This window comes from Ciconia boyciana, chromosome 21 (genome assembly GCF_034638445.1).
Source record: "Ciconia boyciana chromosome 21, ASM3463844v1, whole genome shotgun sequence".
Classification (NCBI taxonomy): Eukaryota; Metazoa; Chordata; class Aves; order Ciconiiformes; family Ciconiidae; genus Ciconia; species Ciconia boyciana.
Genome location: NC_132954.1, coordinates 2,327,282 through 2,354,461, shown reverse-complemented (window position 1 = coordinate 2,354,461; position 27,180 = coordinate 2,327,282). Strand labels below are relative to the sequence as shown.

The 27,180-nt window shown below is 44.3% G+C and overlaps 1 protein-coding gene across 1 annotated transcript; it reads right to left on the bottom strand.

The window, feature by feature from the left end:
• Positions 1-1,616: 1,616 nt before the first annotated feature.
• Positions 1,617-26,842, bottom strand: LAPTM5 (lysosomal protein transmembrane 5). The gene is made up of 8 exons (XM_072885131.1): positions 26,666-26,842; positions 17,175-17,268; positions 8,858-8,934; positions 8,027-8,155; positions 7,372-7,497; positions 6,722-6,817; positions 3,372-3,464; positions 1,617-2,402 (listed from the first exon to the last, which is right to left on the bottom strand). The coding sequence occupies exons 1-8, from the start codon at positions 26,750-26,752 to the stop codon at positions 2,328-2,330; spliced, it is 777 nt and encodes a 258-aa protein (XP_072741232.1). The 5' UTR covers positions 26,753-26,842; the 3' UTR covers positions 1,617-2,327.
• Positions 26,843-27,180: the final 338 nt, after the last annotated feature.

Below are 27,180 nucleotides of genomic sequence, written 5' to 3'. Positions count from 1 at the left end.
ATGTACTTTAGCTGCTTTAGCTGTATTATCAAAGTAAATTAAATCAAGAGGCTTAGGGAATGTTTAACCCTGCTGCAGTAACTAAATATCCAAGAGCATTATTAATGGGAATTTAATTAGAGGTAGAATTTGAACCATTTAAAGAAATGGAAAAGGATTTTTAACACAATTTAGTTGGATCACATTGAGGAACTCTCTTCTGGTTTAGAAGCCAAGTGAATTGCCAGCATTTCTTCTAACGATATTTTGGGCAGACCCAGTTAATGGGCTTTTGGTCAATCCTGGCCAGTGGAAGGCAGCCTGATGAAGATGTCCCAGTGCTGTGATGGTTGTCACACACCATCTCGGCACCTACAGACTCTGATGTGGAATCTTAAGGGAAGGACTGTGATTTCAAATACCTCCCTCAACTAACAAGGAGAGAAGCTCCACCCAGGTAGCCCACCCCGTGGCCTCCTCCAGACCTGGCTTTGAGCACTGCAACCAAGGTGGGCAGGTAGCTGGTGAGAAATGAGAAACGGCCAGTTTCAGCATCCAGCCTGGTCTTCAGGGCGATGACCAAGAGGGCTGACAGGTGATGTCTGAAAGGTGCTGTAGCCTATTGATTATTCCTATTTCAAAGATAGTGTTTTATCTCTCCACCTAATTAAGCAAGAGACTGGGCTGGACCTTGATGCAAGAATCTGGACTCTTCACATGCTTCTGCAAGGTTTTCTGGTTGAATGTTGGGTTGGTCTCTTGGTCTTTGGTCACAGTTAGACAACTGCCAGATTTAGGGTCAGGAAAATTCTTTTCTGTTTGAAGAATTTGAGGGGTTTGTACTTTTGTGAGTGATTTTAAGCATGTTTAAAGGCACTGGAGACATTCAGAAGTCATTGTGGTACACCCTCCCAGACTTCATGTCTGTTGTTGAGTATCCTGGTCCCCAGAACAAGGGAGATGAAGCACAGAGAAAGGGGTTCATCACCCCTCTTCAGTGATGAGAAAACCAGCTCAAAAGTCTATAACCAACATCATTATCTTCATCCCCATATACATAAATACACATCCAGTGAAAAGAGCATGAGGCAGCACTGATATTTCTTATTTATACTTCGGAAAATCTTCCATTGAAGCTTGTTGTTTTGTTTTGTTTTAGAGCAGAACAAAGACCCCAGGCTGTGGTCCACCCTGTGGCTGATGCTGGAATACTTATTACTGAGCAAATTAGACTTTCACACTGAATTGGTTTAAAAAGCAGGCAACAATCCAAAAGGTGAGCAGATGCTAAATTCCAGATACCTCTCATCTGTCATCAGCAACACTATTCAGTAACATCTACAGAGACTGACCTGTGCAATAAGAGTCAGTTGTGAATGTGCCACAGAAAGCAGGATCTTCATCACTGGTGATAATGTACAAGAGGAAGGAACAAGCTAGATTTTTAGATGAAATTGCCAGGTTGGTTGTTAGAAATACTACCTTTTCCTTTGCAAGCAGGCCACACATGAGATAATGTCGGCCTAAGGCCAAAGTACCATTTTTGCTAACTAACTTTTTTAGAAAGCAAACTATTGCTTCCTTGGGACATACTACAGACATCAGGGAGAGCATCACTGAGAAATCAGACAGCAAAGTATTGAAGCCATTAAATTTTTTTTTTAATTGAAACTCATTTTTCAAGTCACACTAAAAGCAAAAAAATGCAAACACTCAGGTATAAAATGGCAGAGCAATACTGTGACAATTACAGCATCTTGTATATTCTGGAGTACACACTTCATCATCATCATAAGCAGACAGGATGAGAGCTGCATCGTAGTTCATTTGAAATGTTTATTCTTTTGCTGATCCCGTTCCCATAGGGTCTTCATTAAAAGACGCTGGTTAGCATAGCTTCAGGGTTGGACTATCTCAGCAAAAACGTTCTTGCCCATTTTCCCCCATTCCACTTCCTAAATATCTCAGCTGCTGAGCTAGATGTAAGACAGATGAGAAACAGTATCTTGCTGGCATAAAGCAAGCCTGACAAGGGATTCAGGCCAGTGCCTACGCTCCACATTAGCCAGATGTCAGAGGGCAGTGATGAGAACCTCTGTGGTGTCTGGTGCCAAGTTTATTAAAACTAGCACTGCAGCTTGGTAGTACCAAGTCAAAACTGCCAGTGTAGAACAAGGCACCAACTCCAGTGGTTCTCCATCACTCTTTGTAGGCTCAAAGTGAGCTGGATTGTAATAAGCATGATACTGCTATAAGGTAAGGACTTCTCAGGGAGGCTGACTATCTGACAGAAGGGGTAAGAGGCACCAACAGCAATACAGATGTCGTCTTCTCTCCATGAGTGGAGCTTAGATTGCTACATAGGGTGGTGGGGACTCCTTGGAAGGCAACTCTAAGGCTTCCTCATACGATGGCAGCACAGCCTGAAAGAGAAGATCATTAGTTATGCTCTGGGGATCACATGAAGGGTTTCAGGTGGATTTGATCTTGGATGCATTTCTCTACCTAGTTCAAAGTAGGGTAAAAGAACCACAGGGGCTGTAAGACATAAAGGGCAGAAATCCAGAAGAGTTAGAGGTCAGCAGCACTTTATAACCACTTTGCTGCCAGTCCCATCTCCTTCTCCCAGAGCATGGTTGCAATAAATGGACCAAGGCTCCTTAATGTCCAGAATATAAGCCTCATTGCCTAAGCGAAGAAGCTAAGCTCAGACCATTGCAGAGGGCCATGATGCATGCACAGCAAGGGCACACACTGCTGGCAAGACAAGGCTTATCATATTTGCCAAGTTTCAACAAGACAAATGCCTACACTTAGCATTCCATATTCTGCCTCTTTACTTCTCATCCATCTTTACAGTATCTCTTATTTTTGGAAGGTCTTCAATATCTTTCCATTGTGTCAGAGCAGCTGGATGCTACTATTAAAGAGATCATCAGTAATCTAAGGAAGGACATTGATATTCATTATTTAGCAAACTGTTAAGATGAAGGGCAATGCACCAAATATCTCAGACATTGATCCACTGAAAGGTGAAGACAAACTTAATTTTAAACAAGGGTAGCACTAATAGGCACAGAAACCAAAGTTCAACTGAAATGGAAAACACATCTCTGGATCAGAGAATACAACTGACATATGCCCATTTATCTGCTTTGCCTGAAGACTGAGTTTCAGGTTCCTTGCAGATACCATTGACTTTGAAAGATTTTATACAAAAGTAAAGTTAAAGGAATATAATTGGAAACTGATTATTAGTACCTGTTAATGCACATTTGAAAGGTTGAACTATCTCTCGGACCACCAAAGAAGCAGAAGTAAGGATCATAATGCATCTCATCAGTCTAAACCATGCCTTTTCATGGTGTAAATCTGAAGCAGTCTTTACTCACCTTTTCAATTGCTTGTGGGTCAACTTTCACCTCTTCTTTCTTGCTGGCTTTAATATACTTAAAGCAGCTCAGGACACATTTGAACATATAGGCCTGAAAAGGAAAGGGAAGTCTGCCATTGCATTGCAAGTCAACAAGAGCATTTCCACTTTTGCCATCAGCCTGCTATTGTCCTACTCCCTTCTCTGGAGGTAGAAGCCTGGGACCACGTGTCCCAGGGCCTTAAATTAGTCTCTCTTGATCCTTCACTAGAAAGGTGACAATCCATCTATTCAGAACAGTACACTGGTGTGGGAAGTCAATAGGACTAGTAATACCATTGAATATAAAGCACATGCTTAAGACCTCCGAGAGTGCAATGTCATCAGGTAGGAAAGGAAAGCATGTCTTTCATGTCATTTTTCTGAGCAGGCTACAAAGTTTGGATGCCTCAGAAAAGCACCTTGGGCACAACATCCACATCCCAGAGATCCAAGGCTCCCTGGTCAACTAGGACTGACCTGAAAGGTCAGCCCATTCAACAAAATCCTATACTTGCAATGGTCACACTTTTCTGACAAGACTGCCTTGCACCTCACAGAGTTACAAGATGTAATAAATACAGCTTTTCTGAGAAAAATGGATCGATTGATGGATTGTGGCACAAGAAAATAAGCAAGGCCTGTGAAACATACCATATTAAATAAATATTTTCCCTACTCTGTGCAGTGAGGCAAAGTCGTGTGCCTCTTATTTTTATTGGCTTAAGACTCTACTTTAAAAACAGTTGGCATTTTCAAAGGAACATAGGGAGTTATATGCCCCAAGAACAAGCCATGTAGCTTAGGATTTCCTAGAACAATGAAGACTGTTTGTCTTGACACAAAGCCAAGACAAAGAATGAGAACAAGGAATGAAGTATCTGAGTTGAAGGAATCCATCTCTCAAACAAAATTCCAGAGATGCGAAGGTAAATCCAAACTTTGACCACCTTTAGGGAATACTGCAAAAACCTTCCCCCTTCCAAAAGTCTCTTCATACAGAGAGCAAACATGCAAGACACTGAAGCTATCGTATAAACTGTACAAAAACCCCCACTCATCTGCGAAAGAAACCCCAATAAATTTAAAAAAAAAAAAAAAAATCCTTTCTTTGATTTTGATTCTGGAAGAGTTTGGTGCAGTGCCAACCCAGTATCTGCACCAAATTCAATGACGATGACTTCAGTTAAGACTGCTGCAAGCAATAGCAGGTTCGAGCAGTATACTTTAGTATACACAGCTTATGTAAAGGCAGCCAGTGACCTTGGGATCATCCTATTACTGGCTAACTCAAAACACCCAAGAGTCACTGTAGGATACCCTTCTCCACACTGAATTGAAGAGGGAAAACTTCTCTAGCAGCCGTTGACATTTTAAGTGGATGGGAAGCTTGTCCTAGAGGTCAGGAAATGAGCTACTTCAGAAGTAATTACATTAAACCCTTTCTTTCATTTCCCAACAGGAATGTTTTATTCCCCTTGGTTTCTGCATTCTTATCACTGTGGTGGTGGAGGGGGATGACTTTATGATACTGAGGTGAGATGATAAAGATTACTTGTGGATACACAGATCAGCAAGGGAGACTTCCCTAATGGTTCTATGAAAGCATCACCCCTTCACTCACTCTGTCCTTTGAATACTCTGCATCTCCAAGGAACTTAGAGACCTGAACAACTGATGATAGCACCATTGGGGCTCTACAAGTAAACATACAACCAGCCACCACACTGGTAAGGAGCTGTGAAGTTGCATGGAGAGACTTCCAGGTTGCAACGGGACATGGTCCCTGGAAAGGGTGGTGTTATATGAGAGAAAGGAGGGGGAGGAGCATTACCATCCCCCTAGCATTCAGAGAAATCTTTCCTGCTAAAAGGGTGAACAAAGTCTTGCAAGTCTCATATGTGGTCACTGGCAGAGGTGTTCAGTGGGGCAGGTGCCCCATCTCTTCTCCATCTGACAGACCAACTTTTAGCTGAATTATGCTGTGGTGTGGGTTGCAGATAACTATTCGGGGACATTAATTGCAAGCTGGCAGGCAAAAAGCACCAGATACACAGAAACAACATTTTAGTGTAAGAGCAATAAATGCTTGCAATGGGTCATTAAGCAAGTCAATTTATGCAAAAAGATCCTGGGCTAGTCCAACATGCTTAGATGCTACCTTGGTGTGGGCATTCCGTGAATTGAAACCGATGGGCCCTAAATTGGCCAAATGGCCTTTTGAGGTCTAAAATGATTCATGTTGTTGCCATGTTCCTCATCAGGTCTTTATCACTCAGAAGGAACTCAAGAAAATGGTTTTGCTACACATGGAAGAGGGGAGGGATTGTCACTAAGTTTAAACGATGGGGTTCCTCATGACTTGTTTTGGGGAGTTTAGTAGACCAAGGAGTACTTGTGCCTGTCCATTTTTTTTTAATTATCCTCCCCCCATCCCTCCTACAAACTCCAGCGCAAGAAGTCATTGCAAGTTAAGCAGACTTGCAGCTAACCCTGTGGAAAATTCAAACCAACTGATTTGCCAGGTCAGTGAGATTTCTGCTGAAGACCCACACTGCCAGCTGGGTTTCAGGGTTATCTCCACTCCTATTGCGCAGTTTATGCAAATATTAAAAGATATGCTAAAATCATGTCTGCGGTGCAATCATACAAGACACTCCACTCCACACTGGCTTGTCTGGCCACTTGGGAAGAGTCTGAATAAAAAATGCTTTCCAACTAACAAGTAGCATTTTTCACTGTGACAGAATCTGCTCAAGTACCTGGAAAGATCTGGTTTTCTTAGCTGGTCTGAAACCCCACAGTGAAAAATCTGTCCTCTGATCCATTGAAGCAAGAAGAATAGAAACCATCTCACAGTGGAGTTTTCTGAGATGTAAGCAGGATTTAGCAGCTCACGGGTTTTAATTAAATTTCAGGGTATCAGTGTGCACAACTCCCCTTACATCACTGCGGATGCAGCGACTTACCCGAGTGGAAGATCTAACCTGCTGCTTAATGATCTAATTTATTTTGTTACACAATAGCAGAAGAGTTTCCTATATTTGTTTTCAAACATCTTATCCTCCTAGAGATGAATAGGCAGCAATAGTTTCTGGATATAAGAGAGATTTTGCTTTATAACTCACATCTGCAGAAGCATAAAACCAGTGATTTGAATATTAGACCTGCCTCAGACACTGCTGAGGCATAGGTCCTATTACGCCCAAGGAGAGACCAACAAGACTTTCTAATGCCCTGGCAGATGTGAGAGAGTAGTAAAACCAATTCCTCCTATCCCCCAGGCAAGAGAGCTTCATTTCAGCCTCACCAGACCCTGCAGCCTTTTACCTTCAGGAAGAGGACAGCAATGAACGCAATGGTGAAGGTGACCATCACTTTGGCATATTCCTCTGTTGGTAACTTCTCCAGGGTTGGCAAAAAGCCCTGTGAAAAGAGGGAAAGGGTCTCAGTCATGAACACTTGTTCCCTTTACCAGGGTCACACAAAGTGGTGGAGATCTCAGCAAGTTTCTCAGCCTGCCTCTCGGAAAGGTGGGACAGGCCATCTTCCTTTCCTCATCAGAAAGAGTACAGGGATATTTTTTTCCTCCTACTGTTTACACTCCTTTGGCAAAGATTTTCAGCAGACTATTTAAATGAGAACTAAAAGTGTGACTGTTTAATAAAGATGAAAAGTTGATGCATTTTCAATGCATGCAGGCAGGCTCTATCGAAATCATTTTGCTCTGCAATTTGCATCCATAAGATCCTTACAAGAAAAACAAGGTGTACTTTTAAGAAACACATGCATAAGCAAGCTGTCAGTCAAGAACACTGTGTTGGTGAGAACATATGGAAAATCCTCTTTTGTCATCAAACAGAGCAGTTCTGGGTATACTGTAGAGATCAGAGAAAGTTTACTCTGTCTTAAGAGCCACTGAAAGAAACTTCATAGGGTTTCACAGCATGAAAAATCAGCTGAGCTTGCTCATAACCTACCCCATTGTCTGAAGACTTGAGGCTGAGATAGGTGGGGACCTCCATGTAAGAGCTGCAGAGAGTGAGAATACTCAGGCAGAAGTCCAGCAGCTGCAGAGCCAGGAAAGGGATCTTCGAGTGTCCCTGCTGCAAGAAGAGCAGGGAACAGGAATTTGGTTATGATTACAAGATTGCATCACTTCTGTAGATTTTCCACATTTTATACAGGGCCTGTGCTTTGCTCACACTGACAGGCTAAGCTATTTAATTCGCTTATACTAGCCAAAACGATGAGCAAACCATCTTTTGTTGTGCTGATTTATACAAGCTCCACAGAAGAGGCCTCTAGCTGGAGCAGTGATATTCCTAGCTTATCTCCAGCAAACCCTTCCTAGCATGGGCACACCCAGAACGACATCCCCGAAGCCATGAGGCAGAAAATAATAGCAACAGGAAGATTCCCAGACATGGGAAACTAAACAATGTCCCAGCTGTCACTAGTTTTCCTTGTGCACCCCTCTAGCCCCCAAGGACTGCAATCTGTCTCCAGCCAGTATAGAAAGTACCTCGCCATGAAGAACCGTGGCCCAAGATAATGATCCTTTATTCCTACATTACACATCAGTCTCCATCTCATAGAGAACAGAGACTACCCCAGAAGTGAGCTGTTACCTACTGTGTGGCTAAGAGAGGACACAGAAATGATCGCTGGGACTTGTATGTAGGAGCTGAACATTGTTAGGAGGCTGAGGAGAAAGTCCATGACTTGTAGAGCAAGGAACGGGATCAGGAGACGTTCCCTCTTCTGAGAAAGAAAAGCAATGCCGGTTATTTCTATTCTGAATGGGAGAATGAGACCAGCTATCAATACCTGAAAGGGCACATATTAAGGTACTCCAAGAATAAATACTTTCCTGGAATTTCTGCATCTAATTCCACATACTGTGGCAACAATTGGTTCAGAAACAAGGAAGGGCATCAGCAATGATTTTTTTTCACCCGCTTGGAAAGTTTCTGTGAATTGTCACTATGTGACATTGGCACTTGATCCCATCAGAGCTGTTATTCAGCTGTCCCCAAAGTCACCACTACAGAGAAAGCTGGGTTCCCACCCCAATGCATGGTCATTTCTTCTGAAATGGGAAATGAATCCCCAGTGTAATAGCAGAATTACAGTTCCCCTCCAGGATCTGACTTGCAAAAGGGCAAGGAAAGGAGGCAATAAAGCAGCATTTCCAAAACGTAACATTTCCATTCCTTAAGAGGAAAAATAGTCTTGATGGAAATGTCACCCAGATTTGGTAAATCCTGCAGTTAGCAGCCTTGCAGATGAGCCTGAGACTGCAAACCAGCTGCCTTCCCCCTCTGTAAGAGAGCAGAGGTATTTATCTGCTTTTTTGATCATACTTCAGCATTTTCAGTCAGCATCCCCTAGTTCCCTCCTCTAATACCTCCTAACCCAGAGAGACCTCAGCCAGCAGCTAAATGTCATTTGTGGAGAACATACCTTCACCACACCAAGGAGGAGGTTGAAACTGATGACAAACAGCATGATGATCAACAGGAAACTGGTGATGACATCAGCTAAGAGTAATAAAAGTGTATAAAAGTAATAAAACCAGGTTATCACACATAGCTTCCTACTGAACAGATCCCAGGAAGCAATTTTCCCTCTTGCTATTGCAGCCTGCCCTGATGATGACTACCAAAGCCTTCCTTGCCCTGTACAGTATACACATCTGGTCTTCATAGCAGTCTAGACAGTGTGAGGTTTTTTGTAAAGTTGGTTTGCTTCTTTACAAAAAAAAAAAAAAAAGGGGCAGCTCACTCCAAAGGCAAAACACTGCTACTATCTTTATCTGCCTCTGTGTAATGTCCAGGCTTTCACAGTGCCTCCTCCAACTCACTCCCTGATTTCTTTCTTATTGCTTTACCTGAGTTTAAAATAGCAACAGTCTGTTTGGGGTCTCCAGCTCCCAAGTGCTTGAATAAAAGGTTCAATTTTATTAGAAAAGAGCCAAACTTTTAACTTTTCTGACTTTTTTTAAAGCAACAGATCCTTTCCATAGGTACATTTCTCAAACATCAGAAATGTTTGATTATCGGTTTGCTTTCCCCCTGCCAACTACCCAATTTATTCCATGGCTATTAAATAAATCTAGTGCCTAACTATTTTTTTTCCACTACCCCTTTCACTTACTTTCATAAAGAAATCTAGAAATTGTGCTTTAGCCTATTGGATCCCTGATATATTCCAGCTGCTCTGAAATCCTTCACTGCTCCATATTACCCATTTTTTCCCCATGAAAATACCCCTCCATCTCCCCCAGCTTTGAGTATTTGCCTATAGCTTTGGTACCACATTACATTTTTAGCGTGTTGGGGAGTATTTCAGTGCTTGGGCATACACCAAAGTGTCCTTAACTCACTTCCTAGCTTTGATGACAATAGAATGAAATAATTTACAAAGATGTTGAGGCAGAGAAACCCATCCCTCTTTTTCAGGCAGATAACACCAACGCTGCTGTTTACAGCAACAAACTATTTGCATCGGAGCAGTCACAGCTATATAATAATTTGGCCAGTTACTCTGTTTGAGGGAGCAAATGCAGTCAGTCAGCCCAAGTCAAAGGGAGAGCCATGCTGGAGAAGGGCAGACCTACCACCCCGTGCTGCCCACAACATCTGGCAGGAGATGGGCACCCATTAGATGCAGCAGCACATGCAAACTGCCAAGTACTGCATCCAGGCTCTGCTAAGCAATGTGGGTATGGATGAATGCCAGTTGAAGGAAGAAAGGACCAAAGATGATACTGAGAAGCTCTGGAGCCTTTCCAGGGTTGTAGAGGACCTGCCTGGCAGCTGGGCTGAGCCACATCTGGCAGCAAGTGGCACCACCAGCAGCAGTCCTCACATCCTTACTCTGCTAGCAGAGGGTGCACTTTATTTCAGTTAAATGCATTGATACAAAAGATATTTTAACTTCCCTTACTATCTTCTCAAGAATTAGCAATGCACTTGAGTCTCCTCTAGAAATGAGATTTGCTGAGGGGGAACCTTTAGTCTAAAAAGAAGCTCTGACCAGTACTTTCTTCCCTGAGCACGAGAAGCCTCTTCCTTCCTGGGGCTCAAAGGGAAAAACCCTTTGAGGAGGCTGCATCCCTCAAAGAAGCAAAAATAGCTTATCTCAAGGGAGGGAGCAGCACTACATGAGTTGCTGCACATGGAGGGGCCAGACATTCAAGACTTAAGCGAGTGATCAAAAGTATCCAACAAACACTTAACCTACATCAGGAAAAAAAGAGTTTTAATGGCACAAACCAAGAAAATAGCTTTTATTTATAATGCAATTAAAAAAACAAATGCAGGACCTGTTTACCACAAAGTAATGAGAATTGAAACGCAAAAGAGGAAGAAGTCTTAGGAAACAGCAAAGAAAGAAAACCCAAATCCAGCAAACCCCGAATGAGAACAGAGAGAGCAATGGAGAAATGGCTTGAGTGCAGAGGAGGCTGCTCACAGCTTTGCAGCTCACAAGGGTTGTGGGAAGAGCCTAAGCTTCAAGGCAGAAGATCAAACCCACCTTTCAGAAGCAGGAGAGTAGAGACAAGGCTGTGATCTGGTGCACAAAGAACCAAAGATTAACATGAAGACAGCACAAACTCAAAACAAAAAAGAGTTTAACAAAGAAGACAGACTCAGCCTTTGTAGGAACAACCATAAAAGGAGACAGTCCCAGTTCCATTAAACCCCAAACTGCCTGAAGCCATTTTCCCTGCTTTTCCTCCCAGAACCAACCATGAGAAGTTTGCCCCAGAGAGGATTTATCTCTTTAGCATGATGTTTCCTCGGGTTCAAGACAGCTGTGTTTTTCTGCCTCTTTCTACGTGGTCTCATGCTCCAGCTCTCTCGGCAGGCTCGCTAATTAATTGAGCAACTGGCCGTTGCTTCTGCAGTCTAATTGCTGGCAGAACCCAGCTGAATTTTCCAAGCAGAACCTAGATCAAAAAACCCCTTCAACAAAATAACAAAGAAACAAAAAGCCTGCAACCCTACAGACACAAAGGGATGGAAAGAAAAGGAAAACCAAGTGAAAACAACTTTCCACGCGCTGTCTGCCTCCTATTTGTTCACAGCAAATGTAGTCATCCTTTCTGCTGGCAGCAGATCTCTCTGTTCCAGGGACGTTTTAGTACCAATGGATTTGATCTCACTAATCAAATATTTTACTTAAACAAAAAGACTTCTTCCTTTCTGGGAGCACATTTAGCAGGTGAGCCCCTTAGGTAGTGGTAGCTGCTGGCTCTTAGCCCTGTCTGTGCAAACCCTCTATGAGATGGGAATGTGGTATATGTTATAGACAGGCCGAATGCCACCTGGAATACTTTGCAAGGGCTGGCAGAGTGGCAAGTAACCTTCCAGAACCAGCAGTAGATCCCTGGGGATCCCTGGGGTTTGAGGCACTTGCAGCCACAGCAGATCCTAGAGAACGGATTAGTGTGACTAACAGGCTCTTTCCATGCCCAGCATCTGTTGTCCAAAAATATAAGATGTTAATTTTTAAGTCTCTTCAGTATTTCCATCCATGCTTAGTTGGTCTTTGTAGGATGCATTTTTGTCTCTTTTGTACTTAAAAACCCTCAGAAAAGGGCAAAATTTAGGCATCTTGAACCAAGCTTGAGCACCTGTATAATCTCAGATGCAGGGGCATCATTCCATGGTTTTCCCCTCTGTTCCTCCTGCATGTTCATCTGGGTGCCTATCTCAGGAATAACCTGTTTTCCTCTACAGCACCTTAAAAAGTACCGGAGTATTCAGACAATAACAGGGTTTGTCCCTGTAGAAGGTACATTGGCTCTTTGAGAGCTGTTACTGCAAGACAAGAGGCAATTGTTACAATAAAGGAAATTCCAGATAAAAGGAAGAAAAATTTTACAGTAAGTGATGCAGTCTTGAACAGGGGTGCAGAGAGGTTGTAGAATTCTAATTTTGGGGAATCTGCAAACCTCAACTGGACAAAGCTGTGGGCAAGCTGCCCCAACTTTGGAGTCAGCCCTGTTTCAAGCAGGAGGTTGTACTGGAGACCTCCAGGGATCCACCTTACTTTTGCTCTGGTTCAGTGATTACAAAATCAGGGAGGGAAGAAATGTTGCTCCTCACAAGGACTGCTTCACTCCTATAGCCCTAAAATATACTACCTACAAGAATATTTCAGTTGCACAGCCACCTCCATGCTGGCAGTGGTACTTTATTGCTGGCAGAGAGCATGGTGAGAGCTTGCCCCCTTTGAGGTGCACCTTTCCCCAAAAGCATACAGGAATAAACACCAGCAACAAATAAATAAATATGCTCTTTCTTATGCTTTTTCTTACTCAAATTCTCTGAGACCACCTGAGTCTCCCAGAGATCCCAGGGAATTTAATGAAAAGGAATATATATGTGCTGTGAAGTAAATGCCATTTGCCTTGGGGAGGTGGTGTAACCAGAACGGGGGCATATGACAGAGCCTCCACAGAGCTGCACTAGATATTTGCAATGCTAGCAAGTAGTACCAAAAACCCCCACCCATCCAACAGGAAGAGAGAGCATTTATTTGCCAAATGTCTATTTTTTATTAACTTCACATCAGGGTGTTTGCCCTGAATGTAGCCAGGAGGGACACTGAATGAGTCCTAATATTTCCCATGAATGCAGAGAAACCCCTTTCTATTTTATGGCCCAATAAACTGGCATGGGAAATACAAACAGGGCTCATAAAGCTGTGGTTTAACAGTCGCATTCACAGATTGTCAAGGATGGCAGTGTCTGATTAAGTGCTGCTGATAAGCTGCAGGGAATTGTTTCTGGACAGCCACATTCAAAGGATGGGCAGGACCAGCAAGGGAAAGAAGCCTCCCAGTCCCTTTAGCCAGATTCGCTTTTCATCAGAGAAGGAGGGAATATTTTCTGCATAGGAAATGGTATGCATATGATATGGTATATGCTGTCCACACAGGTCTTCAGGCATAACTGAGGTATTTTTCTTGGCTGACTGGACAGAAATTGAAACAACTTTTCCAGTTGTACTTTGTCCACAGCCTCAATTTTTATAGTCATTAATGAAAAATAAAAGTGATTAACACTCAGACTGTACACAGGCATAAATTGAAGACATCCTAAAGATCTGACCTATGGCAAGCAGTGGGGTGTAACCTTTTCAAGGCAGAAAACCATTCATGTTAGCAGCTTAGAACTGGTAAGGAGGTTTTAATTGAAATGTTTTTAGGGGGATTGCTTTTTGGTTTTATTTTTCCAGCAGGAAAAGCTAGTCTGCCAAAGCTCATATACTTTCAGGAATGAAGCACTGCCAAGAAGACTTTTGCTAGGAAGGCTTCTCAGCTCCAGGATGAGATTTCTAATAGACTGGAAATGGGGGAGGCTGCATGGGAAATGCACATCCAAATTTCTGCTGTACGTGAGGTAGAGCATAGAGATGTGAACCTAATTCTACCAAATTGCAACTGAATGCCCCAAATCACCATGCAACAAAGTTTGTCTCCTGTTCCCTCTGCCTGGCCAAATTAATCTTGTGTTATTTCTTATAATATTAGGTAGTAAATTTAGACGTACTTTAGATTAGCCAACAACCTGGCATTGACCCCACTAGGGGTGGGAAAATCATCTTCAAGGACAAAGAAGAACCTGGGTCTTCTTCCCATTTTAATCCAACATTTTCAGCAGCTCTTATATTAATTTCCTGGTCAAATTTCATTGAAAAACAAATTTCAGAAGACTGATCTCAGTCCTGTGCTGTCTGTGGCATTTTGTAAGCCAAGACAGCAAGGAGTAGCAGGCTGCAAGGGAGAGAGCATCCCTCTTCTAAGGGCAGGTGACCCAGTCACCCTTCCCATTACCCTGGCAATCACAAAAACGTACAACAATCCCAATTTTCCTTCCCCTCCCTGACCAGACCTGTGGAAGTCGAGGCCGATCCCAGCCCCTCTTTTTAACGCAACAAAACGTACTGCTGAGAAATCTTGAGGGAGCCCTGATTCCTTATAAAGAACTCCTATATGCATTTCTCCCTACTGTATCATGTGAAAAGCATTTTCCCATAAACCTTGCCTTGTTTATATTCTTGGGCCTGACTACAGTGTTAGCATTATATATTCTGAGGCGTGCTTTAATCTGGCAGGATCTACAAATAGAGCAGCAGATGCTGAGGGCATTGACAGAACCTCTCCCCAAATTGTTCTCCAACTCTTCCATCTGGGTTTTGAAGTCAAATTGAACTTTTTGTACTGCTTTGCTGTATTGCTTCCCTGCTAGTTTCTGGAAATAGAAGGGTTGCACTGTGTTTATTCCAGCTATAATCAGAAAACACAATCTCCCGAGCAGAGCCCTTTGAAATGCTTGGGAAGAGAAGCCAAGTGGAAGTGCTGGGGATTTCATTATAAAATGTTCCTTTTAGTGTAGGAGGCAGTGGAAGAGGGGGAGGGGGAAGACCTGTCATTTCGATTGTGTGGGAAGAGGGAGAGTTCTTAAAAATGGGGCCAATTTCACTAGGAATGGTTGTATTCTTAAAGAAAACCCTCTAGATTTGCAGAAATGCACATCTTGCTTAGAAAGCATATAATAGTTTTGTATGGAAATTATCTGAAAAATCTGTCTCAACGATTTGTTTTTTTCTTTAAAGAATATTTTACTTAGATACTTGAGGAAAAGTAAAAATTATTGGCCTTGGATGATCTTTCTGCAAAAAATAATGAAAAATAATTTTCATTTTTACATAACTGTATCTGTGGGAAATTGTTCTGATCTGTGAATATCATGTTCAGTTTTCAGCAGTTCAGATCGCTCTATTAGTCAGAATGCATGTGCATACTCTACCATCAGGAAAAAATATTTCCAACTGTGCCCATGTCCAAGCCAGGTACATCAAAACAAAAACAAACAAAAAAAACACCCCAAAATCCCCAAAAAGAGAGGAAGACCTTAAGGTCACACTTGCATTGTGTTTTTCAGTTTGTACCTGTAAAATTAAAACTAGAAACATATATTACAGAAACGGAAAACTGGATTCTCCTACCTATGTTGTGCTGATCCCAGCCACCTGGAAAACAGCTGGGTTTTAGAGCCTGTTCTGTGTGTTGCATGTTGGCCTAATGGGGAAGCTCTGCAGAAAGCATTTTCCAAAGCAGCCATCATGCAAGTCTACATTGGATGTAGAGTTGAGCCACAGCTCCAGAGGGGCCTGTGTGGACCACAGCTAAGCAAAGTAACCTCCAACCCACCCAGACTGCACTGCTTTGGAAATAACACCCTGTGTGAAAGATGTGAACCAGCAGACCCTTGCTTGGTGTCCTATGAGCAGGACTCACCCAAATTTCCATTTTCTGCTCACCGTTGATGCCTTTCAAAACAGCCTTGGTGGATCACAGTGCTGCCTCCCAAAACCCAGCTGGGCTCTTTTGAAAGATGTGAACCCATCTGTTCTCAATAACTTCACCCAGGCAGTGACTATGCCTGGTTTTGGTCCTTTCCACTGTGTCTGACTCCTACCCAGGGACAAGTGAGTTTGGGATGTGCAGGAACCTGCTGTACTTGACTTTTTTTTCCTCCACTTACAGGGGGCCTCTCTGTGCATGGTTGCAGCTTGGGGAAGAACACACTAGAAAAGCAGGGAACAGGCAAGTCCTTGCTGCTGTGGGTTGCATTTTTCTCTGACTATGAGCCTTCTCTGCAGGGAGAGACAATGCAGGGTGTGAGTCTCGTTTCCATCTTTCTGCACACAGCGGAGAAGGGTTATCTCAGCTTGTGGTTTTACACTGAAAAGTGACTAAGAAAAGGAAAAAGCACCCTGCATTTGTTGCTTCCAAACAGCTTCATGCAAAATCAGCCTGGTTAAATAATATTTGAGGTTTGGGGAGTTATTTTCTTTTAAATGGCACCCCACATGAGAAATCTGCCAGGTCTCTGAAAGCCAATCCTAGATCCTTCCTAGGTCAAGCCATAGGAATTCAATCAGCTGTGGTGAATATAATGCTTGTGACTATTTGTGGGATACAAAACAGCCTGGCTGCTTTTCCAGACAACCAATGTTCTGCAAAAAACACCAGGGTTTGGGAACATCTGGGGATGGGGGCCAAAGGGACGGGGGGAAAGGGAGGTAGGCTGGTGTGGCACTCTGAAGTGCCTTAAACTGTGAGGTAGGAGACCCCTGCATGGCATGGTGGATGATGAGAAGAGGATGGCTGCATGGCATAGAGGGCAGGGTATTGGTGGCAATGTCAGGTAGCCCATGCACCCATGGGATGCAGCGTGGGGCTGCGATTTCTCCCCACTCCGGGACCCCGAGGTCACTGGCCAGACTAGGTCCATTGAGGAGCTGGTCAGACACTTCAGTGTTTCCCTGGAAAATGCCCAACATGTGAAGAGAGTCAACAGTGTGTGTAGGGCTTAAATGATCTACAGTTGGTGAAAAGAGAGAGAAGGGGAAACCAGGATTGTCAGATTAAAGCAAAGTGTATTGCAGAGGGAGTGGGAAGGCTGGAGGAGTATGAGGGTACTGAAGAGTTTGGGCTGAGGGCCTGATCCACTGAAATAAAGACAACTTCACTGGGCTCCACATTGGTCTCCCAAAAGCCAACACAGCCATGGCCTAAACCAAAATCCAAATCTTTAGAGCCTAAATTTCGTCTCTGAGTCTTAGCTTTTGGCCCATCTGCGCTGAATACCAGTTTCCAGTTTTCTTTGATGAAAAAGAAAGAGGGACCAATGTAGGACCTTGGGCTCCCTCTCAACCCCACAGACCTCTGCTGCTCTCCAGCATCCCGGTGACCTACCCATTCTGTAGTAATCCTTGTCCAGGTCTTTGCAAAAGCCTTTCCCGCTAGCCACCTCCAGGGAGTACTCAATCAGCAGCAAAACACTCATAACCTAGGAGAACAAAAGCAAAAGACACAATTCAGTGGGCCCTGGGGAACTTCCTATCAACAAATTTGTGTCCAGGGAGCATGCAATGGCCGTAGTCCTAAACGCAGGATGGGTCTCCAAGTCAGACAGTCATGAAGGGTTTAAAATCCTTTACAAGGAAACATTGAGGCAAAAGTTATCAGTTTATTAATGGTTTGGGTTTAACTGTCTTTTTCTGCCAGCTTCTGAAAGAGGATGGAGCAATTACAAAGTTAATGAGTTTTGTTTCAACATTTTTTATCCAGAAAGTCCTGGATTTACATTTTGAAATAGCATTTTGCTTCACAATTGAGCTAAATGTAACAATAGTATTTTAAAGTGTAAAAAGAAACACAAAAAGAATAAAGATCTGTTAGTCTAGCTGTACTACTTCATTGACAAAAATATCATTTTATTTCTTCTATTTATTTGATAAAAATCTCCAAATGTGCTTTTTTCACATTGAACCAAAATTATTTTCTCCAAGTTCCTGAATTGGACTATCAAACCCCAGACTCCAGGGTTCATCCCATTCTGAGTGTAGCAAGCTGTGAGATGGAGTGAAGTCTAGAGCAGTGGTCTCAGTCCTAGCACTGTACTTCTATATCCAAACATGATTTACAGTGAAAAATCAATTTCTGAACCCCCGGTTAGGGAGAGCTCCTGTTGCATGTGGGGCACTGGGCAGTCAGGGGCTGCAAAAGACCTCCATAAGGCTGGAGACCTCACCATGGAGCACCTCAGACAGTAGGTCCAGGGTATTTCCATGCAACTAAAACCAGGAAACGAGTAGCCACAAGGCTGGACACCCCACCACATCCCTCCTGGGGACAATCCCACCCTGCCAGTGTGTATGCTACAGACAGCACATGCCAAAGGGACCAAACTTTTTGCAGATCCGAGAACAAGAAGTCCAAGGCCACAATGGAGCATCAGTCACTGCCCACAGTGTTGTCAGAGCCATTAACACCTCTTGGGGTAAAGGACTACTCGGATGCCATTTATTGCTCCTTCGTCACCTTACTGACAGTTTCAGCACTGTATAGTGAGATGGCACGTTTCTGACTCCACCACACATCTAATCTTGTTCATCACTTTCTTCCTCGTTCTCCGATCTCTGCTGTCGTCCCTCATGCTTGGTATGTCTTTCATTTCTTCTGCATTTTTAGGCTGTAGCAAGCTGGAGCACAGCATGGTCTGCCAGTCCTATACCTACAGCTGCACTTTCCAAAAGCAGCATAGTGTGTGCTGTGTTATTTTAAAATTGGTTTAACAGCGTGGGTGGTTGGCAAGGAAGCCTGCTGCTATGTTCCTCGAGGATGCGGGAAACACGGGCTTGTCACCCTGCAGCTGCATCTCACTGTCTGGACAAGCTCCCTGACCTCTCTGCTGCTGTGCAAAGAGCTGCCACTTCTCGTTACGCCTGTCCAAGAGGACCTCTTGCCACAACAACAGGACACAGCCTGAGAGCAGAGAGCAGGAGTCAGACCAGGAGAAATGCAGGGACCATCATGCCCTGTGCATTTTTCCTTGGAGACGTGGGGGCTGAGCCTGCAGGAGAGGAAATCCTGAGGTGTGCAAACAATGGAGAAACCTGTGCAAGCATGACTCTCCATCTTCACCCCACCAACACCGGGTCCAGCATGGGGAGCACCCATTCTGCAGACTGTTCTCCAGGGACAGGAGCCATCAACAAAAGTACCATCAACAAAACCACGTTTTTTTGTGAAGAGGTGAATGACAGAAGCCATTTTATCTGGACTGCACAACCTCTGTCTGTGAGTCATCTGAACCCCATGCTGATGCAGGAAGCAAGTTTGTATCTGCCACCAAGATCAACACAAGCTCAGTACCGTATAGCTGAAACAACTTTTCCACAATAGCTATAGCAGCCTTTCGTTTCAACAGCCGCTTAAAGAAGTGAGGCAGGCAAGGAGGAACCGGAACTGTTGTGGTCTGTGCTTGTGTTTGCAAACTTTATGTATGGGAAACAGCACAAAACCAGCAACTGCAGGGAGACGGGACAAATCTAACTGTAAGCGAGTAGAAGAAATAATATTTTTTGTCTTTTGCAGAGCAGTGGCTGGAGATACCATACAGGATCCAGGCAGAGTTCAGGATGGAGTAATGTATAGTCAGATGTGCTAGGGCTGACACTGCAAGCAAACAAACCAAAGAAGCATGGAAAGAAAGACTTCGCATTGCCCTGAAATGGTGAAGCAAGGCTGGGTGGGATGGTCTCAGCAGAGATGGAGACGGAATGCAGGCTCTCCCAGTGTCTCTGCGTTAGCTGCAGGAGGCCTAGAAACTATCTTCAAAACCAAATTCATCAACTTTCTGTGCCACAGGCTGCAAGTGCAGTTTCCAGAAGAGCTATAGCACATCCCCCCGAGCCCTTTGCTTCTAGAGTGAGCATCCACCAAACCACACTCTTGCTGCAGTGGAGACTGCAGTGTCCCTCCTCTGTGTCCCACCACTAGCCTTCCCTCTGAACTTAAAATACTGTCTAGAGTCTGAGTTGGAAGAAAGGATGTGTCATGCTTTCTCCTGGCCTCTCTGATATCAGATTGTTCAATAGCTACATGAGACACACTACTTTTTATCATTTTTTTGCCATGCAGTAAATGAACTTTGCAATTTTTTCGTGAGGAAAAAAGGAGAAATATCTAGATCTCATTACATGGGGACACAAGAAAGTTAACATGAATTCAGTTTAATGTAACAGTGTTTGAAGTTCCATGGAAGCACTGAACCTTGTCAAGCATGAAATTGCATCAGTCTGAAGTTTCTTTACACTTGATGGTCTCCCCTGGGATGTAAAGGATCTCTTAACTAACTACACATGGAGATCGCATGCTGACTTCAAGTGCCCTAACTTGTCTGAGAGGTTTCATGTACATGCTCCTGAAGAGATTTTGCTTCCCTTATTGCTACTGTTGGTCAAACCCCTCAAATGTCAACATGGGAAATATAGGAAGACATTGCTTTTTCAGGTTTCTGTTAAATGGAGGCCTGAGCAAAACGGATGACCTGAGGCCTAAACATGAGTTTCATTCCTGAAAGACAAGTGAGTAAACACAGGACATCAAATGCTCCCATCCCAGATGGATTTACAGCCAGAGCAGAGCCAGAGCCTAAACTTTAGTATGAAGAACCATCTCTAATGTCTATCAAAGAGGGGAACAGTAGAGCAAAAGAGTTCCTGGTTTCCTTGCAAGTGTTGAAATGAGCCACACAACCAGACCAACTGCAGTCACATAAAATAAGTACACGTCAGATGTGTACTGACCTGAAAGATTAAGGCGAAGACTTCTAAAGTGAAAGTTGGTTTAAACTTTCCATTTAAAAGGGCTTTTGCATAGAAAGAACAAGCCACTGAACTGCAACAAGATAAAAAGGACAACGATCTGCATGCCCTTCCCTCGGCTCTCCATCACAAGTGCCATGTGAGGACCAGGACTCTCCATCACCTGACTTTGGGTTTGACAGGCTGCTGCCTGGCATGTGACAATCTCATTTATTCCTCCAGAGAATATACACACAAGGTGATGAAACCTCTACAGTGGGCTGCTTGCCTCAATTTGAGAAGAAGGTAGAGAAAGATTGATGTGGTGTCTGCCTGGCACTCCTTGCTCTGCAAGGCTGTATATATTCTCACTCGAGATTCACCCTTCAGCTCCAGAAGAAACCAAAAGGTTCCCATTTCACACAGACAGGACTGCTCAGACAAGAATCCAATTCCCTTTCTTATTGCTATGTCGTGACAGGAGAGAGGCAGGCTTAAAACAGGAAATTTCACCTCCCAGTGCTCAATTCGCAGCTCACTTGGTGTGCTGCAGTCTCCCAGCCCCTCCATCAGGCAGCCCTTCTTATTTTATCTCCTCCAGCTGCAACTTTTGGAGGACACCTCTCTTCTCACTGCTGCCTCTGTTTAGAAGGAGTGCTTCAAGTTTCTTGGTAAAAGATTTGTAACATGGGGAAACGAAGTGACTTAGCCAAATAGTGTAGGACTGAGGTAGAGCCAGTTGTTAAGCCAAGGCAGCTAAATTGGGAGTGTCTTGCAAGGCAGTATCTTAACAGCATGATGCGTGCAGCCCCCATTCCCTGGTGAATAATTTTGCTGCAGCTGCAGTATGGTTAAACTGCTGTTAGAGGTTGTGTCATGTGCCTTTTTTTTTCTGAAATATGTGCAGCTTGACTAATCTCCAAATAATTTATCTTTATGCACATGGTCTTGGTGTGACGGCTGCCCCTTTTTTTTTCACACTCAGTGTTTCTGCAAGAAGAGCTTGAAGCCATAATGAACAGGGGTCAATGGGGACAGTGACATACTGCTCCAACAGTGCATTGGGGTGCTGCGAAGGTTTCTGACAGCGGTGCACGCAAGCAGGTGACACCCAGCACTTTGAAGGCAAATAGCACCACATACAAATGCCATACTTCCAGTGCTTCGCCTTTTCTTCCTTTAATTTAAAAGTGGTTGTTGTGGCAGGGTAGGATGACGTGAGGAACGTTTTTAGCTCCCATTTGGTTTCCTTTCAAAACATTTCATCTTTTTCCTTCCTGCTGTCTCCTTCTCCCTCTCTTGTTTGTGCAACAGAGAGGAGGACGAGGGAGCAGCACAGGGTCTGCTGAACATCTCAGGTCAGCCACAGCCTGGTGAAGGTGCAATGAATTGCAGCTCTGTACCAAGAGTCACATCCACAGGACTGGATCTGGGGAAGGTCCCAGAGATGAGATGCTGCTCCTTGACTTAAAGAGCTGACAAAGAGAAGAGCTCAGCTGCGACAGAGGCCAAACCAAGATACAGCCATGCTGCTTTCTAAGACCTCCTTTGGCTCTAATCAAGAACTAGTTAGCAAATGAATTGCAGGTTTTCTGCCCATGCTGTATGCACAGAAGCAACTTTCCGGCCTTGTTCTTGGAGCTAATGTCAAATAACTTGAGCTTCTTCATGCCTGGGAGGAGCCAATGAGCAGAAGGACAAAGTCCTCCACGCTTTCTTTGAAAGTCACCTCACAACCCCCAGTGAAGCTTTGCTAATCACACAACTCTGTCCCCTCCTTGTTCCCCTCCTTCTTCTTCCCTGTTTGTTTGAGAATGCCCACGATCTATTTCAACTGTCTATGGAGAGATCAGCAGTGAGACAAATCTAATTTATAGGAGGACAAGACATTGCCACAAAGCCTGAGAGCTTGTGTTTGATGGCATTACTATCACCCAGCATCACTATGATTCATCAGTAGGACCCAGAGCAATAATTTATAGTGATACAAACCAACAATATTGATGTAGCAAATCATCCAAGTCACTGCTGAGTTATAAATCCCCTTTTCTTTTTCCCTCCCTCTGCCCAGCTGCAGCTACATGATCAAAAAGGTGGAAAAGAGGTAGGGAAAAAAATATTTGCTATTCTGTGTTATCTCTTAAAACAGTAAGACAAGAAAATCTTCTCCAAAAATCAAACTGTTTCCCAAGAGGTTCTGTGTGAAAGAAACCCACTGCAGTCATACGGTAGGTACAGACACACTGGGACCCACAGAGACTTGGGGAGTTAGAGGCTCTGGTACTGCAGTGACAGTCACTCTGTCAGAAGCCAGCAGCAGCAGGGTTGAAGAGCTGAGGGCTCAGGCTGCCCCTGTCTGTTCCCCATATCCTTTACTGGGTCGACCCCGGTCTTCAAGAGCATCTCTGGCTCCTTAGTCTAAACCCAAGTTGCATGTTAGTTGCTAATGCTCCCCGGCACCATGTGCCCTGCATTGATCTTGTACATCATGCTTCTGCATATCTTACGGTAACCACTCTTCTGGTTTTGCAATGGTGCACCACAAGTTTCAGAGGGTGACCCCAAACCCTCCTGACCACCAGCCACATCCAGCTGGTCACTGCGATGGTGGTTGAACTGCACAAGAGCTGTCATTTAGAGATATGGGGATGCTTTCTACCCAGGCAGCCCTGACACTGGGGACTACCAATGTGGTTAGAGGGAGAGCAGAGCAAGGACCCAGCTCTGGCTCTGCAGGATCCTCTCCAAAACCATGGTGAGATATCATGGTGAGTTCATGTGGCTTGTGATCTGTCAGGTGCGGGGTGAAGCCAAATAATGCCCTGGCAGAGCAGAAAGGGGACACATGCAGGTGGATTTGACTGCAATGTGAGAGTTTGGTTGGCATTAAAATATCAGGTGGAGTTATTACTGCTAAGGCCTTTCCCGTGAATGTGCTTAAGGCGCGCTGTGGGTGATGGGCAAGTCTGTTTTAAAAATGGTCTCAGAGTCACATGCATACTCAATGCAGACTTGTCCCACATAAAAGAGGGTCAATGGGTAGCTCCAGCACTAGACCCCTGATTGCCCATGCTGCCATACTTAGCTTGCTCCCTGGCTTTGGTTTGAACCACTCCAACCACTTTTCTTCAAGACCAATCTGCTCCAGAAGAGGATGACCCCAAGCCAGGCAGCATCCCTTGGCTTCAGGGCCCAGGATCAGTCCTTTACCTTCTTTTAGTTAGCAATGCAGAGAATCCAAGTGTTTTGTCACAGATACCTAACCTTTTATTTATATAGGATAAGGTATAAACTACAACTAAGTATACCACACATAATTTCTGATTGGAACCATGTCTCCACTGCTAACAGTCAGGAGAGGGATAACATTCACAGCAATAAAAAAGACTATGAAATGTCTATGAAATGTCTATGTCTATGAAACAGCCTCTGCTCATAGAGAGCCCATTACACTAGAATTTGTCAAACATGGAAAAGAAACTAATGAAATGTGAGCAGAACAGAGCTGGAGATTATTAAACACAACCACTAGTAAACATGACAGTTTTCATGTAACCTCAAGCTCAAGAAGTCTCTGACGTACTGACTGCAGAGGATGCACAGGGCAGGGATCACTTGGTACCTGTCCTGCTTCCAATACCTTCTTCTCTAAGCAGCCACTGCTGGCTGCTGTTGGAGACAGGCTGGGAGGCTGCTGGACTTCGGAGCTGACTCTGGACATCTGTCTTATGACTTTGCCATTTTGCAAAGAAAAGCAGCTTCTCTTGCCTGCCCTCAGTGGACCTTTGAACCTCTTCTGCAAACTCTTTCCTGTGAGCACTGTGAAGGCTCACTCCAAGGGTCTCTGCCTTTTGCTGTTCAAAACTCACCTGGTGTCTTCAACAGACCCATGAAACATTTTTGAAATAGCACATCTTTCATATGATGTCACTGGTCATTAAGTTTCCCCTGTTAGGCACCGGCACCGAGAGGTGGTGTCTCATTCTCTTCCATCATGCAGTGGTGCAAATCAGGAATCTCTATTGTTGTTAGTGGCATCGTGGAGAAACACTTATGAGAAAAATGTGCCTCAGCTCAAAGCATTTTCTGACTTCTGAGAAAGGCAAAGGAGGCTTTTTTATGATTCACCCTCCCAGCTAGGAAAAAATATTCATTTTCTGTACCTCTGTTTCACCACTGATAACAGATAGCTCACGTTGCACGGCGTGCTTGTAGCCCTCTGGAGAAAATGTGTTGTAGTTCCCTGTCTTTTGTTTCCCACCTTTGCACAGACCTTTAATTTTGCCAGCTCCTCTTCAGATCTTGACTATACTTCCTATGAGGGTCCCATTTTTAAACAGTTCATGACCATCCCTCTGTGATGGCTAGATGTTTAATTGGTTGTCAGAAATTGCTTGTCTTCTGCTGCAAACTCTCAGCTTTCATATGTTTCAATTTTTGTGTCTTGGGGTCATGAGAAGGCATGAGAAACACAGCAATTTCTTTTTCTTTAAAGCAGTGAGACTACAAGCTTCGAGCTTGTGGCAAAAAGACAAGTAGCCTGCCCCGGGTGTAATTTAGATACTCAAAAAGCAGAAGGCAAAAGAGGTTATAAAATTGCATTATTCTTTTAACCAATCTCATAACGTTTTTGAGGTCCCCAAATGATTAAAATATGGCATGGAAATGCCACTACAGCACCAGGCTTTCAAGTAATGCCAGGGGAAAGATGTTGGCAGTTACATTGCATGAAGATGTGGTGTAGACCCAAGTTTCTCTGCTCTCCTGCTCTGGACCTCCTGCCCCAAACCAGGGAGGTGCAGAGATGCTGTGCTGCGCCCAAGCACAGCCACCCCCCTCACTCACTGCCTCCAGCAGCCCACAGTGCTGCTGCTCCTGGCGTGTTTATAAAATCCTATCATTCACTGAATGCTTTCCCTTTATCTTACTATCCAAAAAAGCAACTAAACCGATCTCCAGATTTTTTTGCCTTTCATTTCATGAGTTGAATCCTCCACCCATGTACGCAGGAATGGCATCGTGGAAGTCAAAACCATTAAACCAGCATGTCAGACCACTGTCTTGGCTTTGTGTGAGTGAGGAGGGGGCTATGGCGCAGTGAGGATTTGCTCAGGCAGCTTGGATTGCTCCTGCTGCCCCAGGAAAGCAGCCTGGTGCTGCAGGGGGACCATGGCACGTCCTTCCCACGCGTGGCACGGCTGCCACAGCTGCCATGCTCAGCACATATTTGCAAGCTACAGCTCCCCTCACTCCATTTCTCCTGTGCAAGTAGCGGGTTAAGAGGACCCGTTAACTGTTATCGCCCTGCAGGCTCCCAACCCGTGACCATGCACTCCGAGTGCAACAGATGGGATCATTTTAAGTGCCTCTGCCGTGTGAGAAACCACATCCTCAGTATGACTTAAAGCCACCTGAAAGCACCTCTGTGCAACCAGGCAGCGGGGAAGAAATGTCCCTCCAGGCTTTGCTGCCTCTGCTCGCTGTCATCTGCAACCACCCCCGGGGAAGTCACACCAGCTGCCTGGCAGCTGAACACAGCCACAGATCAAAACGGAAACCAAAACGGTGCATATAGTGTCCAACTGGCTGTAGAGAGAGAAATGAGGCAGCTTTGCCCACCCACCCTTTGCTTGCCTGGGACCTAAATCTCTCCTCCCTCCAGTGACCCGTAATTTCAGCACTCCCACAGTTTCCAGTGCCAATGTGCTGCCCAGTTTCTAACGAACAGGTCCAAGTAGCCACACTGAGCCCTGGCCAAGCTACACACCCCTGCATGGGTAAGAGCTCCTGCATTAAGTTGCAAGGGAAAAACAGGAAGCAGAGTGTGTTTCCATGAGCTGCAATTGGTAAAGCCAGGGAAAAAATAGTTAAAAAACCCTCCCACTGTAATAAATCTCTTCCTGCCCCCCCTCCCCCCCCCTCCTCTTTTTGTCCATCCCTCTTAAATAATTGGTTTTTCTCTTTTGAGAACACAGAAAAGTCAACAGTCAGGAAACCTTGTGATCTGCAATGGTTACACCTTCTGCAAAGATTACACCTCCACCTCTCTTTTCTTATCTCCTTCTCCCTGGCCCCCCTTTCAGTCCTGTAACTTACCATGTGGAAGATCCCTAGAGCGACTGTTGCTGTCTTGATGTTGAAGAAGCAACATTTGGGGGGCTCAGTGGTCGTTTGGGCAGTCATTTTCTGATCCCTCTGCACAACTGTGAGTTAATGAGGTTGAATTTGCAGCAACCGCCCCACTGAAAAGCGAAGTGAGCAGTGCAGCTCAACTTCCTTCCTGGTCTATAAATGTGTTAAGTCATCTACAAAGTCACATGAGGTCTTTGATTTCTCAATAATAAAGAAAGCAAAATTGTGTTGCTTTTCTAACAGATCTTTAACTGCTTGCACATCCCAGATGGCAAATGTAAGCACAAATGCTGCTTCAGGCAGGTAGTGTCCAGTGGGTGAGGTGTACGGAGAGACGAGGGCTCTGCAGCAGGGTGCAGCTTTGTCCTACAAAAATCATCAGAAACAAAAGCAGGGGGACAAGAATTTCACCTTAAACTTGACCCGCTGTTTTTGCAGTGAGGCATCCAAATTCCTTTGTTTGAAGCAGCTCGTTCCTT

Bases quoted from the DNA above. Each gene is read 5' to 3' on its own strand.
- LAPTM5 (XM_072885131.1), bottom strand. From the start codon at position 26,752: ATGACTGCCCAAACGACCACTGAGCCCCCCAAATGTTGCTTCTTCAAC. The intron at 8,156-8,857 runs GTATGTTCTCCA...TTTCTTTCTCAG, and splicing joins TCCTCCTTGGTGTGGTGAAG to AAGAGGGAACGTCTCCTGAT. The intron at 7,498-8,026 runs GTAGGTAACAGC...CTCTTCTTGCAG, and splicing joins TGTCCTCTCTTAGCCACACA to CAGGGACACTCGAAGATCCC.